The sequence below is a fragment of the Alosa alosa genome, chromosome 18, assembly GCF_017589495.1.
Source record: "Alosa alosa isolate M-15738 ecotype Scorff River chromosome 18, AALO_Geno_1.1, whole genome shotgun sequence".
NCBI classification, from domain to species: domain Eukaryota; kingdom Metazoa; phylum Chordata; class Actinopteri; order Clupeiformes; family Clupeidae; genus Alosa; species Alosa alosa.
In genome coordinates this window covers 21,788,776-21,805,787 of record NC_063206.1, presented here as the reverse complement: position 1 = coordinate 21,805,787, position 17,012 = coordinate 21,788,776, and the positions used below count along the sequence as shown (strand labels likewise).

Genomic DNA, 17,012 nt, shown 5'->3' with positions numbered 1-17,012 from the left:
ATATCAATGTTTTAATTTTTAATATATCAGTTACCAGTTTTGTATGATTTTTTGTAATTTGCGCATTTCGTTCAAAATGTGCTGTTCACACACACACACACACACACACACACACACACACACACACACTGATCTGTCACTGATCTATTCACTGATCTGTGCTGTTCCAAAATGGTCTTTTTTAATTGCACATTTGAATATCTGAGTTTGCACCCACACTGTTTTTTTTTTTTTAAATGGCACATATGAATATTGTGTTTTGAAATTAAAATTGATGATAAATTACCATTCCCTTTGCATTTTGACTGGCCGAATGCTACCTGAAACAGCTGGCCCATTTTACCTTAGATGCTGGCCCATTTTACCTGAAACTGCTTATGCTAAAAAAGTTGGCACAATTGATGTTTCAAGAACTGTAGGACCTAAATAATTATATTTTATGACATAATTTCAACACAAAATGATCAAAAACAGTCATTAGTAATCGTAAAAACACTTGGAAAAGGCATAGTATTATATTATTTTCCCAACTGATTTACCAAAAAGTGGCCCAATTTAGCTGATATCACCCTATATGACTAGGCTATCTGATGACAATTACGGATCATCATTCATTTAGTGTTGAGATGTTGTTTATTGAGTGAGATACAGTAAGATCCAAATAGCGGGGATAGCCAGAACAGATGAAACACGTTTTAATTAAACGTAATCTACAAAGAGATCGTATCACACCCAAAGCTCATATTTTGTCACTAGCAAATAGCCTATATCGGTCCTTTGTCAAATACAGTTGCATTATCAGCCCTGACCAAAACTGTTCCGGAATTATTTATGCAAAAGTGGAACGTGCTTAATGTTTCATTCTCCCTCCTTTTTGGCACGAATGAAACAGCATGAGAGAGCATGAACCATATTGTTTCTCCCGTTTTGTATTTGCCAAATTTGACAACAGTCTACATTCAAATCATAGCCTACTTCCAGGCTCGCGGGAATATATTTTTGACCAGGGGTGCTGAAAAACAAAATAATCACGGATGTCCGACGATTTCTCCCCCAGCATATGATTCGAATTTAGACAGCTAAATACGCCATTTCACCGCCGTGTATGAGTAGGTCTAAGAGTGAGAAGTTTTATAATGCCCTGGGCAGCCACCTTCCACTGCAACTATGCGCAGCACTCCGACTCATCAATAAAAACTGTGCGCGCACACAGCAGTCCCATAGAAGCGCACTTGACTTTACATCATTAACCTATTTCAGTAGGTTATATAGCCAGAGAATGTCCGTAGACGGGCTCTGATATAGCCTAGTCTAAGGTAAATTCCTTTTCTGACTTCTTTTCTGACTTCTTTCTCTTGAACGATGACGAAGTCGGACATATAGGCATAGTTCATATTGGGAAAAAAGTAATACAATTTGGAACTCTAGCTTTTCCCCACCGCAGTCTTTTAATGCCATCTAATCATAACGTGCGCAGTCTGCGCCATACTTAAGCCCAAATCACACCCAAGATTCGCAACGAGATGAGCAGCAACTTCATGCAACATTCTAAAACCTTGCAACTGTGACCAGACATGTGAATGCTTTGCGACGGCTTGTAACGACGTGCAACATCTAATTCACACTGCTGTAACCTCCTTTCTGTTTCGTGTCATTGCGAATCTTTAAACAGACGATCTGACGGGTTTTAGAAGATTAAATACAACCCGAAACTAAAAAACAGACCAGGCCTCTACTGGAGACCGGCCTTTACGCAAGCATATTAAATTGTAAGTTTAGGCAAACCGTTTGTGTTACTTATGAGATATAACTTATTATGGTCTGAGCGTTGTATTACGTTTGGCGCTGCTGCTCGCCACTGGCCAATGTGATCCCCAAGGCCAATGTGATCCCCGCCCAATGGTCTGCATTCCTCATGGTCCTTAACCAGTACTACCCTTTGATTAAATGTTAGAGCATCGTAATGGTTGGGACTTGGGAGTCTAATTATGATTGAATAAAAGTGAAGATGAATTCACATAACAAATGCTCCATATCCCCCATCTCATCATCTTCTGATTTTCCTATAGAGATTATTCTCGCAGGTGGAAGTAGGGTTCATTCTTTCTGAATATTAATAATATCATCTCATCTCACCGTGCTCATCAAATATCCACTGTTATTTGGTCTCATTGTGCATTGACACATCAAACATCATCATAACCCCATCATAAACATATACTGGCAGATGATATTCTTCCATTATCACCAGGAGAGAAGAAATACTTTTTCCTGATTAGCTGGTGGGGCGGCTATAGTAAGGGATAATGGACGACACGGCGTTCGGTTCACAGAAATTAATGCACGTTAAAGGTTGTAAAACGGCCCTGAAGCGCTGCAGAGGGGCGTTTAAACCTCGTAAGTGCATTCATTTCTGTTTGCATTTTGTAGATTGCTTTTACAGTAGGCCTAATGCATTTGTCCTTTGGCTCAAGTGCTCTGCACATAGGCCCCAACAGTGGTGCACTCTTTCTACTGCTTTCTACTGTACGTTCGATTACATTAGATTCCATTGTTTTCAATACAACCCCGCACACCAGCGCTGAACTCTGCCGCCGCCACTGTGTCGATTTCAGTGCTATTTTTGTTGCCGCTGCTCAATCAAATCCATTATGTATTGATTGCTCGTCAGTTAAAGATTCCAGTGCTAATGTGGAAGTGACGGAAAGTTTCGGCCCACTCTTGTCGGTGCCTATATACAGTATGGAGCGCTTCAAGCTTTACCATGACACATCGCATTCCTGATACAACATAATAAATGCAGCCTACCAGGGACAACTGTTAGTTGAGGAAACTAAAGCAGTCAGACCCCTTATCCCTACTTTTGGTCAGTAAAGTGAGTGAAAAAGAGTTGTTCATCCAGATGATGATCCACATCTGGAACATAGGCTAACATACTGATATGGTGAGATATGGTGAGACACACACACACACACACACACACCCTACACACACACCCACACACACACACATAAAGATGGACAGACAGATGGATCCGATTTCAATACCCTCTACATCAAGGGCAATAAGGGCACCTGCTCTTACACAAACATTTAGGCATTCACCACAGCAAAATTGAAGGAGCATGTTAGTTATATACTGTGACCCATTAGGTTTCCTTGTTGGTTGTATTCTATTGACTTGCCAGTGTTTTTGCCCTGACAAGAAAGCGCAGATTACAAGAAAATATGCCAGTCTCCATAATGACAGTGTAGACCTCCCCACTCAAAGAGAGCAAGCTTTTAGGGAGCATGTATGGCACTAAAATTGCATTGTTGCACTGACACCCTAAACACTGGTCTTATTGTAAGAGGCTTTTACATGACCCGAGGTATTTTAAATTGTGTAAGGGCATGACAACATGGCGGTCTTGTAAATGGGAGTTTGATTGCAGAAAAGATGCAATTGTGGGGCGATTTTAGCGACTTGGAGGCCCTGGGCAAAGGACAATTTGGCATGGCAATTTGAGTAGGCCTATAGCTCAGTTTTAAGAAACTTAAATGCATGCATGCTTAGCATTTTGTGAAAATAAATCAGTATGGCTACATTGACAAACTCTTATCCATGAGCTGTGTATCCTCTGTATCCTTTTAATATTTACAGATATCTGATATTAAGCACAGCTCAGTTTTAAGAAACTTAAAGGCCAAAGTTGGAGACCATGTTGCTACCATTTCAAAACCTTACTCTGGAAGGGCTAATTGTACAGGGGAATGCATTACACCGTTTTGTTCGGTAAGGTCTGCTGTTTATTCTGACATGGTTTGTCTGATACAGTGCAACTGGAAAGTTTTCAGACCCTTTCAAGTTTTCCACATTTTGTTATGCTTTCACTCATCTTAAAATGGATTCAATTTTTTCTCATCAATCTACTGTACACACCAACACTCCACAAAAAAGCAGGTGTTTGAAGTGTTTTGTAAATTTATAAAAAACTAGATGTACAAATTAAGTAACAGTAGTCTGAAACGTTATTGTTAATGCACAAATTAAGTAACAGTAGTCTGAAACGAAATGCTGTTTTACATCTAACCAGTGGTGCAAATAACTGACATGTCGAAATGGGCCTTGATGAAATGCGTCGCTAGACTGTTCATACACATTTTAACGGGCCAAAGTTGAAGAGCTGTTGTCCGTTATTGTTCGTGCAAATATAGGCTGATTCATGTTCCCTTGCATTGTGTAACTGAGGTCCATGGCTAGTCTGGCTTTCACCAGACCAAGCTCAATCTTTTAAGAAATTAAAAAATAAATAGCGGGCAGATCAGGCTGGGTTCACCCAGGCTAGTCCATAGGCACCCGATATTGTTTAATTTTCCGATTGAGATATCCACGCTCTGGCTATTCTAAATGCAAAAATGCATCAGGGAGTTATGACAAAACTGTAACTAACAAACTAGATCCTAATAGAAAGCTGTTAGCTTCCCTAAGCTACAGGTAGGCTTATAAGGTAGGCCTATTTACAACATAAATTGTCAATAGGCTATGCTGGCGACACAAATAAAATCTCCTTTGAAACCAATGGCTTACGGCTTTACAGTATCAAGCGGACTTAAACTGCCATATCGTGGCGAAAAGTTGTTATAAAATTCACGCAGCTCCATGAGTCAAGGAAAGCGCGAATGAAGTAGCCACTTCTAAATGGGACCCACTACACAGTAGCTTAAGGTGTGTTGCTAAAGCAGCCATAATGAAATGAAGGTGTCATTTTTTGGATACTTCACACACACGCTTTTTTAATTTCACAGACTACAACTACCAAGCTGGAATCAAAGCACATCGATTCCCCTCTCACACCCTGCACGCACTAAATAAACAGGCGTCTCAGTCTCACGCATGTATAGGCAAAACTGTATCAGACCGGTGTAACGTTGGTAAATCTTCCATTGCACAGAAGGATTTTTGTAGCACGTGCAACAAATGACAGTCGAAAGATACAATTACAGTGCTGCTATCAATTTGCTTTATAGTTTTCTACAAATGCAATCAATCAAATTGGCCTCCATCACTCAAGCAACGCAAACGGTAACATGACCTAGGTCCTTATTGATATTATAAGATTAACGTACCTGCAGTAAAAACCAAGAATGTCCGATAAACATCCTCAGATTTATTTCGGCTTCAAGAAGAAATGGGAATTACATTTCATGTGAACATCGTCCTATTAGGGGTGGGCATATCGATCCAAATAACGATAGTATCGATACCAACATTGGTATTGGTATCTGATCGATAACAGTGTGATGGGATCGATACTTTAATTCCAGTTCACTTCCAATATCTCTCAATTTGTTCAAAATGCATTGTTCCTGTTTCACCAAGGGCTAGCCTACAGTCAAGCAAACCATTCCTTTCACATATTGCATGCCCGCTTTGCAATGTTTCGTTGCTGAAATGTTTGTAAATTATTAACAATGGGAATCATAAAATCATTAGCATATTGATGTTTTATTCATGTCATAAATCATAACACACTGTTCGGCCCCTACATAAAAGTATATAAACTGCTTTTAGTTACAAATATCAGTATTGGTATCGGTATCGACAATACTGGCCCTATATTTAATTGGAATCGGATCGAAACCAAATTTTACAGTATCGCACACCACTACGTCCTATCCTTATTAGACGTTCTCTGCGGTAAACTACAGTCCTTGTAGGAAGCGTCCATTGTTTTTCCAACCTACTTTTAACTTCCAACAAAATTACGTCTCACTGAAACGATGCGCCATCTAGTGGACAAATGACTACTTATCGCCAATACTGGAAATGCAGCCATGATGATGATGAATATTTATTTTGGCTTTCTTTTAATCCTACTGAATTTGTAATTATGTATCGGCCGTTCTAATACCGATAGTATGTGGGTGCCTGTGTGTGTGTGCATGTGTATATGTGTGCACCGCCATCTACAGGCCAATGAGTGTACAGTCACTAAATGTACACATCACCTAATTTTTTTTAGACCCCCCCCCCCATGGATGAAATTCTACGAAACTTGGCATACCCCCAGAGAATGCCAGGTCAATCATACACATAAAATTAGGTGCAGTTCTGAACATCTTAACTGAAGATAGGGGCGATTAAAGCAGAATAATTTTCATTTTTTACCGGGGGTGCAAATCACAAATGAGTGATTATGGGCCAGATTGATGTGGGCCCTTGAGACCAACATACCATAAAAGATTCTTCATCCTCAGTGCCACGGTTCAGGTAGTTATTTAGGAAAAACTGCTTTTTTTTGCAGTTCGGGGGGCCCAGCACTGGGGAGGGGGGGGGAGTGGCTCCCAGGGACGAAACAATTTTTTTCCGTAAAAGTCTAGTGGGGCTACATACCCACCAAATTTCATGTGCCCCGGTGGTTCGGTGTCCCGGGTATCGTTGACCAAAAATTCAGGAAGTAGATGACGGAGAAAAAAAAAAAAAAACTTTGACAATCCCTATATGAGCGCCGAGGCGGTCATAATAAAAGACTGAAATATTCCATTTACATATGTATTCAGACCCTTTGTTATGACACTTGCAATTGAGCTCTGGTGCATCCTACTTCTATCAATGGTCCTTGAGATGCTTCTACAACTTGATTGGAGTCCTGTACCTAAATGAATTCCCTGGACATTATTAGGAAAGGCAGACATCTCTTTATATAAGGTCTCATTACATTAATACACAGGATTAGATGTTAAAATCCCTTGTGCCAAAATCCAAGGTAAAAACACATTCAGAAGCCCCTGCTCAAGTTTAACTTTAAAAAGTGTTAAAACCTGTGCCTAAATTAATCCATTGGACATTATTAGGAGAGGCACACATCTCTTTATATAAGGTCTCACAGTTGATGGTGTATGTCAGAGTGAAAACCAAGCCACAATGTCGAGAGAATTGTCCGTAGACCTGCGAGACAGGGTTGTGTGAAGACACAGATCTGGGGAAGGATACAAAACAAATCTGCTGCATTGAAAGTGCCCTAGAGCACTGTAGCCTCCATCATTCCCAAAAGGAAAAGTTTGGAACAACAGTCTTCCTAGATCTGGCCGCTCAGCCAAACTGAGTAATCCGGGACGAAGGGCCTTGGTCAGACAGGAAACCAAGGACCCAATGGTCACTATGAATGAGATCCAGAGTTCCTTTGAGAAGATGAGAAAAGCGTATAAAAGGACCCTGTTTTGCAGGTCTATGGACAATTCTCTCGACCTCGTGGCTTGTTTTCACTCTGACATACACCATCAACTGTGAAAAAAAAAAAAAAGATCAACTCCTTTGTCAGAAAATGGCTCGGAGTCCCACGCTGCTTAAGCAGTGTAGCCTTGTATGGGAAGGGTATTGTAGAGTTGCCAATATCTAGTCTGACAGAGGAATTTAAGTGTGCTAAGGCAAGATTGGAAATGACTCTTACTCAGTCCAAGGACCCAGTGGTGAGGAAAGTTGCACCCACAGTTAATGCAGGGAGGAAGTGGAACCCAGAGCAGGCAGTTAAGCAAGCTCAATCAGCATTGAAGCATAGGGATATAATGGGCCATGTGCAGCACAGGCGGGGGGGTCTAGGGGTGGGTGTAAGTTAACCCTTGTGGAGTAAGGCTTCTGCAGGAGAAAAGAGGAAAATGGTAGTGGAGGAAATGCATAGACAGGAGGAGGCTGTAAGATGTACTAAGGCAGTGTCGCAGGCAAAACAAGGGCAGTGGGTGAACTGGGAAGGGGTGGAAAAAAGACGGATTAAATGGAAAGATCTATGGGGCATGGAAGCTGGTAAGATCAGATTTATGTTAGGTGCTACATATGATGTGCTCCCATCTCCCAAGAATTTAAGTCAATGGTTTGGTGAGGATGATACTTAGTACTAATACTACCAGGTATTGAAATGTGTGGCAGCGGCAATAGAGGATAAAAGGAGAGAAGTCAATTCATTAGCAGCTAGTAAAGGGGTAAGGCAAATTAAGTAAGGCAAATTAAGTAAGGCAAATACTTAATTTAATACTTAAATTAAGTATTTTGGGTATTGGATATTTCAATGTGGTAATATGGTGGCAGCATGGAGGGGAGTGAATGAGGGTGTCGACTTGATAACCTCAATGACATGCCGCATACTATATACTGCTGTTGGATGGGCCATTTGTATTGTGTTTGTGACCATTTGTTGGCGGATTTGTGGGTAGTGTGCTTTTTAAAGTTAAACTTGAGCAGGGGCTTCTGAATGTGTTTTTACCTTGGATTTTGGCACAAGGGATTTTAACATCTAATCCTGTGTATTAATGTAATGAGACCTTATATAAAGAGATGTCTGCCTTTCCTAATAATGTCCAGGGAATTCATTTAGGTACAGGACTCCAATCAAGTTGTAGAAGCATCTCAAGGACCATTGATAGAAGTAGAATGCACCAGAGCTTGATTGCAAGTATCATAACAAAGATGAGTCTGAAACATTACAAAATGTAGAAAACTTAAAAAGGGTCTGAAAACTTTCCAGTTGCACTGTATAGGCCTATAGTTTGTCAGTAGGCCTAATTAAATTTTTTGAAAAACCTAAATTAATTAGTAATCAAGGATCTTTGATTCAACACAGATCCACAGATCTCGCTATGCAGTCATTCTTAAATAAGCGTAGCAGTGGCACATGAGAGCATAGCAGCATTTCTAAATTGTAGCCTAGTGTCAAAAAGTAAAGCGCTATGTAATTGATAATAATTGTAATAATAATAATAATAAAAAACATGAAATACGAAACATGACAAGGCCCTGTGGTGACCGAGGCCCTGGGCAATTGCCCGACCTTGCCCAATGGGTTTGCATGCCTCTGATGTAAAATGAAAATCTGACAACCTAAGTTATCATCAAAGCTTAAAGAGAAACGGTTGGACTTGCTTTTTTCACAATGTCAGTTTAGGAACTGGGAACTTACGAAAAAGCTGCTCCTTTATTTTACTCTATTTTATTTTCACCCAATATCATAGAGCTGTATGTATGTGTAAGGTCATATACTGTAGTAATATTGGGGAGAAAATGTTATAAGCTCACCACATATTTTACTGTTCTTTGTTTATCTTTATGAAATGGAGTTGCCATACTTATTTCCTCCTCTGGTTTAACACCTCACTGTAGCTTTCATCTGCCCCCACAGACAGCCATGATTCACATATCAATCCCCTGCTGTTGTTACCCTGGAGAGCAGAGCAGACTGCTCGCCTGATTGCTTGGGGTGATAAACTTTACTACATCCTCTGATTAAGCTGCTGTCTGCTTCTGGATTTATAGAGACATTTTACATCTATTGGAAGAATGTTCTGTATAAATACCGGTAGTAATACATATTATATAGTTATTATTACCTCCCAACTTGACATATTAAGCATTAAATAGATACTTCCTAATGTGGTATCTATTCAATACTTTACATGTAAAACACACAAATAATGTGTGTATGTACACTACAGTATGTATGTATGTTACCATCTATGGACTTGATTTTCACGTACCATAACAATCATGCTGCTGAGTGGTTTCAGCATGAATTTTAGTTAATAAGCAAAATGGAATCTTGCATTTTAGATAAATGATAATTGACAATAATTAATGACAAAATTACATACAAATGACCTGTCAGTGACAGTGTTAAGTCAACTCTGAATCAACTGAGAATAGTGTTGAATTGGATATGTTGCATTTCTCGGACATCAATTCAGATTCAAAATCATTTCCAAAATGGGGAGCCCCAACACACTGCATTAAATAGAAAGAGAAGAAGGAACGCTTCTCTGGGTTGAAAAATGTTAATAGTCAAACAAATTCAGGGTGCTCTTCAAAAAGGGCCTAAACTAACTTGGCTAAATTGGCTACATGCCAACGCGTTTGAACTATACAGTTTTCATCAGATGAAAACTGTATAGTTGAAATGCGTTTTCTCACACTGCATTAACTATTCTTCCATTTAAGAGCCTGCAAAGCAACAAATTTAATTAGATATGTTGTAAGTCCTCCTGTGAGGCCAGTATGCAGTTAACATGATAATTACAAAGAAATCATGCTTTGTATTGCTATGATACAGTAAACAGTATACTGCCCCCCACCCCCCCTTCAAAAAATACCTTGGAGTGTATTTTTATTGTCTAATATGAATAGTCAAAAGAAGCAATTTGGCACTAAATAAACTTAGTCTGAAGTTCTGAACAGTCCTACCACCAGATCCCGTTCACTAAGCCTTACTGTAAACTAATTATTAGATTATTAGGTCTGCCAATTAGACCTATACTTGTCAACTACCTGCTAATTAGCAAACAAACCACAGCCTTGTGCTAAGACTAATCTAAAATTTACAGCTTTTTACATATGGCCTCTGGATTGTGGGTGGCCCATCTCCTCATACAAGAAGGTATATAGTCTAACAATCCAATCATTTGTTGGACAGTGGCCTGATTATGCACTACTGTGTGAATGAAAAATATTTTTTAATGACAATTAGTGACTGAGAGCTATAATTACCTGTTTACTGCATTAGGATATTCTCAATCACTATCTGATTCTTCATTCTAATTCATTGTTTGGTTCGAGCTGCCGTGCACTTTTCTATTGAAGAGTCTTAATGAAGTCTCCTGAGAGCTGCAGCTGGATTTGTAAGATGTTACGCAACTGCCCACAGGCCCTGCTCAGTAAGTCCCTATCACAGCCATGCTAAGTGTTTGTGGGAGCTTTTATCCCTGAGATGGCTGGTTCTGATTAAACAGATCATTAGGCAGTATGGGAGGTCTGGAGAGGTCTGCTCATATGAACAGTACGTACGCTAATTAAAGAGTGAAACTTATTCATCCTGTACTTTCTTTGTCCATATCTAATGACACTTTGCGTATCTGTGCTCGCAGAGAAACACTTGATAGTTTGTTCTGCTTGTGTTCCTGTAGGACAGTTGTTTGCATGCAGGCGCAGCAAAGCCTTGGCTCTGTTGGATAGTGTTAATGATGCTACTTCATTATAGACCGGTTGGTAGTGGGGGCACCAAAACAAGTGTTGTGTCAGTGTCCAATAAGATGAGGTCTATTAGTTTCACAGATCAGTCTCACAAATTACCATATGCGTTTGAGGACAGCCTAATGGGAACAAATCTGTATGGGATCTATTAGTAGGTTTTGTTTAATTAAAATCTTTGAAATCTTTGAAATAAATTAGAACATTGTGAAGACAGAAAATAATATACAATGTGGATACTTTTACTATGTTAGTAGGAACCATTCCTTATGTTCTTAGAAGAAGAAAAAAACAGTTGTGGATAGCTTTTTTATGGGTGAAATCTGTGTGTTTCAGTGGCATTGTTGTATCACACAGCTAATGTACATTGTTTATGTTTGTAGTATTGATCCCTGATTTCTAGTCCAACAAGCATTTCTCTCACAGTAATGGATGACATTTTGACCGAAAATGTAAAGCATTTTTCTGAGTAAACATGCCACTAGTCAAGGCAGTTTGGTTTCGGGGAATGTCATCTACGGTAAAACCCAACACATGTTGGCAAATTGAATAAGAGGATTAGCATACAAATGCAGCCTGTTCTCTATGAGCTATGACAGTGGCCTTGACCCTGATCTAGCTCAGATAAAGGGGCCAGGTCTGGCCAGGGGCCGCTTCTAAGCGGTGGGGATGAGTGTGTGGTGGAATTGAGTGTCACTAACAACTGAACAACGTGTTTGCAGTATGCCTGCTTACTTCAGGGGGAGCCTGAGGCAGATGGTGGGAGACCTTCAAGCAGCCAGTCCTCTGCCAAAAAAAGCATCTCTTCTGGTGGAATGACGTTCGGCCTGTTACCCCCCAGCCTATGGCTTGCCACGACAGGAGACTCCCAGACTGGGCCGTCAGCACTCACTACCACACTGGCCAAGATGGAGGTGCATGAAACTGACATTTAGGCTGCCTTCAGTTGTTAAGAAATCTAAATGGAAAGCTCTCCTGCAAATGTGATAATTATAAGATCAATGTATTAGCTGACTTGTTACAGAAGCTAAATGTGTTTATACTGAAAAATATGAAGGAGCATAAATGAATACATGTTAACCCTTGCACTGATGCTGCTGGATAAGAATAAACATCATAACATCATAACATCAGCTCAACCAATTATAAATAAATAGCATATTTTATTGAATTGAAGGTGTTGGTTTTTACACAGTAATAAAGTTATTTTGTTTTGTTTACAGTGTTTAGCTACATTTCTACCTTCCACTTGTTGTTTAAAGTGGAAAAAACCTTGTAGCCACAATAAATTTGCGTTACTTAAACTTTAAGCTTAAATGTGGGGTCAAACTGAGTTTGTTTTTACAAGTGGATTTTAAGATGTAGTCTATGCACCTGATCTATGAACATGGTGGGAGTAGTACAATGTCTTGGCTTTAGACCATGCCAGGTGTTTGATGTGAGCAGAGCCTGACTGTGCTATAAGAAACACAGATGATTGAGAGTGGAGTAAAATGTTGGTCACAGGGCTACCTCATCTGTGAGTTTCTGGTTTCCATCCCAAGGCCAACACATCACACATTGGTTGTGGGGAGGTATATGCTGATTTTCACAGATTGCACCACAACCTGCAGGATGCACTACCAAAGGGCATGCCAGATAAAGTCACTTTATCAGTTTATAAAAACATCAATTGAAAGAGAGCTAAAGATCACATCATGAAAAAAACAATACCCTCAAGAGGCATGTGAGCAACTTGGTTGACATTAAAAGAGCAAAGACGACCAACACACACCATACCTGACAACTCCATGGTATCATGGAAACAATAGTGCAGTCCTTGTGTCTCATTACTGAATCTCAAATGCTGGAAGGCAGTCAGGCAAATATCAAGTCAACATACCACTGAATTCACTCTACGGTATATTAGCTGGAGCCTACTGTATTTTGTAAATGAGGTATATGAATGAGGAAGCTAATTCAATAGTCAACTGTAATAACCATACTTTGGCAGGTGGGAATGTTAAGGAGTGAACTGTATTTAGGCCAGTTCAGAAAGTCTAACAGAACTATATCGTCATGGAGGAGTTTTGCTGTAAGATGTTTGTCAGTGAGACCGCAAGCAACAGATTTACAAACACAGAAAGCAAATGACAAAAGGCACCCATTAATCATTTGTTGCTGTGACAAAGCATAATTTTATGACAGTGGAATACTAAATAACAAGTTTCTGATCCTCAACTAACAAATATTTCCAATGATTTGCACCCCTTTTTATTCACCAAATATAAATGACGTCTTTTGTACTGTTAGAAATGTCTTTTCAAAACCCCCAATTTATTATAGAGACCACAGAAATTGGCAGCTCTTTTGAAAATTCCTCTCAGAAAATCAAACCACAGATCTGTTTGTTTTTGTTTACTTGGAGTCTCACACCAAATATAAATGACGTCTTTTGTACTGTTAGAAATGTCTTTTCAAAACCACCAATTTATTATAGAGACCATAGAAATTGGCAGCTCTTTTGAAAATTCCTCTCAGAAAATCAAACCACAGATCTGTTTGTTTTTGTTTACTTGGAGTCTCACTCCTTGCCTCTGTCCTTATAGCCAAGGGGAAGAGTCATAGGTCAAGATAAATGTCAAGTGGAACAGCTGTACATTCCGTGGCCATCAGCCTGACATGACCATGTCTTGAAAAGTGAACTTTATTGTCAATCAACCATGCAACAAGCTGTTGTACAGTGGACAGAAATTGCGTTTCTCCACACTCCATGTGCTGGTTTACAAGTAACAACATTTTTAAAAATACACACACAATCACAACAACAAAGACAGGCAGTTGGTATTGCACGCAGACAAAAAGTACAGACAGACAGGACAAGGTATTGCACAAGTTAGAAGTTAAACATTTGCTCAGTGTATCAGAGATATAAACTGAGGTAGATTAACAAAGGTAAAGTGCAAAGTGCTGACATGAGGTAAAGTGCAAGTGTTCATGATATTTTCTTGAGGGAGTTGAGTAGTCTGATGTCCTGTGGGAAAAAGCCGTTGCTGAGTCTGGGAGTCTTGCACCGCATGCTGCGGTAGCACTTTCCAGATGGCAGAAGGGTGAACAGTTTGTGAGCTGGGTGGGTAGGGTCTTTAATTATACTGGTGGCTCTATTACTGCAGCGGGACGGGTACAGGTCCTGAATGGATGGTTGGGATGTTCTAGTCATCTTCTCAGCTGTCCTCACCACTCTCTGCAGGGCCTTCTGGTTGGCAACAGAGCCATACCAGACTGAGAGGCTGCTGGTAAGGACGCTTTCAATGGCACCCCTATAAAAAGTGGTGAGGGCAGAAGGGGGAAGGTCAACTCTCCTCATCCGGCGCAGGAAGTGGAGGTATTGCTGCGCCCTCTTGACAAAGGAGGTGGTGTTAGTGGATCATGTCAGGTCATCTGTTATGTGCACTCGCAGGAACTTGGTGCTTTTCACAGACTCCACAGCGCTGCCATTGATGGTGAGTGGGGTGTGTGCCTTGTGTTTTTTCCTGTAGTCCACAATTATTTCTTTTGTTTTGTTGATGTTTTGTTTTGTTGAAGGTTATTTTTTTTCCCTTAATTTAACCAGAGGGGGTCATATTGAGACAATAGTCTCTTTTTCAAATGGTCCCTGGCCAAGAAAGGCAACACTAAATAAAAATAGAGAAACCTCATCAACAAAAAGACAAACAAACAGTGGACCAACAACAAACAGAACCATGCACACATAAACAGCAGCAAGCACCAGTTAGTACAGACAAAGAACACAAAAAAAGCAAACAAACAGAGCAAACCACAATTACATAACAATACAACACCACCACACAAACCACACCACATTATACAGCAACATAAAGCACAACACAACACAACACCTAACAAGGACAAAAATGAAACACAGCGACAAACAAAATATAACACAAGAATAGCCTATAACATATAACAACCAAGACATCACAACAAGCAAAAAGCCACAAACAGTAAAAACAAGAGATACAACAGTAGCCTATGCGATTACACTTATAGCTGAAGGTCTCTGATACAGTACATACAATTTAAACTCATTTAGTGAGATAAAAGTGCTTAGCTTCAACTGTTTCTGCAGATCATTCCAGGTTGAAGGGGCATTATAGCGGAAGGCAACTTTATTGTTGTCGCACCGGTCGATGTGCTGATGTACCTCCTCTCTGTAGGCCGAGTCGCCATCGCCACTGATGAGGCCCACCACCACCACCACTGTTGGGTCATCTGCAAACTTGAGGGCTCAGCACACAGCCTCAGGGAGATGTAGATATCCGCAACGGCGTCTGTCAGTTGGTCAGCACATTCCCTGAGCACGCGGCCAGGTGTGTTGTCAGGTCCTGCAGCTTTTCTTGGGTTGACCTTTAGTAGGGTCCTCTGCATGTCAGTTGGATTCTGATGAAGTACCTCGTTGACCAGGCCGGGATGGGCTTTTGTTGGTGTGGTGGTGCTGTTTGCCTCAAACCGGCTGAAGCAGATGTTGAGTTCATTGAGGAAGTCAATGTTTTCCTCGCACAGTGGGGGTGTGGACCTGTAGTCTGTGATTGACTGGATGCCTTGCCACAGGTGCCTGGGGTCTTTGGTGTCTATGAAGTTGGTTTGAATTTTCTGTCCATAGGCACACTTGGCTGCTCTCGTGCATGGTTCAAGGTAGCCCTGGCAGACCTGAGAGCGACTTTGTCCCCGGACTTGAAAGCAACATTCTGTGTTCTCAGGAGCGCATGCAACTGAGAGCAGCACCTGGCATGATCACTTCCAATGACAGCAAATACACAATACAAGTTCTACATATTCAGCTGAAGGCTGCTTCCACTCCGCTGTGATAAGGCCCATAATAGAAGGTCATTCCTGCCCACTCCTATAACAATTTACAACTACTCTGCTGTGTGCTGCTGTATCAAAGAGTAACAAGGTTGTAGCAGCACAGCTGTTACATGTACACTGAAGACAATGAGGCCTTGACTGGAGCTAAGAATGCTTTGTATATCAAATCTATCATGACCAGATTTACCCCATCCAGCAGGTCTCAGGTCAGCTCTTTGCCTCTGATGAAAATTTAGGCAAATTGGCAAAGTTTTGTAAAAGCACTCAGTATTACAATGTAACAACTATATGTAGGTACCCACAAATACATAATGCAAGTACAATGATATTACCTGATAGTACATGTTGTTACACAGGTTGTAGCACTGTACCTAATTAGGTAGGTACACTGTAACAGCGACATTAAAATAAAGTGTTACCCACAGGTATTTTGGTTAGTCACTTTGGAAAAAAAGATCTACCAAATGACTAAACAAGAACTACAATATACTATGTTGCACTATGCATGCCATGACAGTAAAATATATGAAAACTTCATCAACAAAGTTTTTCAGAGAGCCTGAGGCCACCAGCTCCAGTTAAACTGCTGCCATGTTGGGAAGAGATAAGATGAGCGCCCAGGCTTCATGAGTCAGGAACACAGTGTTAATTACAACAGACGCCCCATGGCTTTCCCCAGCAAATGGTCAGATCAGAGTCCTTTAACCCTGAGCGTGGAGGGACAATGGGATGAACTTATCCGGAAGGGAGGGTCAGTACAAAAAAACAAAGTTTCCTGTCAAGACTAGCCTGGATGAACCCAGACGAATCTGCAAGACGAGCACATTTGAATTTGCTCTGCAGATATGACTGGCAGTTCTTCCATTCACAGCTATTTCCAAAATATCTGAAAACCCAGGAATCAAGCACGACCACATATCCAGCATGGGACAGGTATTATGTGATGACAGATAGAGGAGTGTGGAATTAGGAGTTAGGAGCAATATTGAACACACAACCAATATCACTTCACCTTCACCATGTACCAGTTTAAATTTCATTTCACTGCTGAAGCATCCCCAGACAAATTCTCTTTTGGGAAGCAGCTTTGATAACATTTCCCTCACCATCATAACTTACATATACATATACACAGGACTGTAGAGGAGACTAAACACAAGTAAATGCAGTTTATC

General features: G+C 40.5%; 1 protein-coding gene across 4 annotated transcripts in view; it reads left to right on the top strand.

The window, feature by feature from the left end:
• LOC125311536 (muscular LMNA-interacting protein) overlaps window positions 1-12,306 on the top strand; it is a 31,159-nt gene extending 18,853 nt beyond the window's left edge. For all 4 annotated transcript variants that reach the window (XM_048269700.1, XM_048269699.1, XM_048269701.1 and 1 more), the window contains one exon: window positions 11,712-12,306. In XM_048269700.1, the coding sequence (XP_048125657.1) occupies window positions 11,712-11,924 (213 nt within the window). In that variant the 3' untranslated portion in view covers window positions 11,925-12,306. The remainder of the gene's footprint in view (window positions 1-11,711) is intronic.
• The last annotated feature ends 4,706 nt before the right edge of the window (window positions 12,307-17,012 follow it).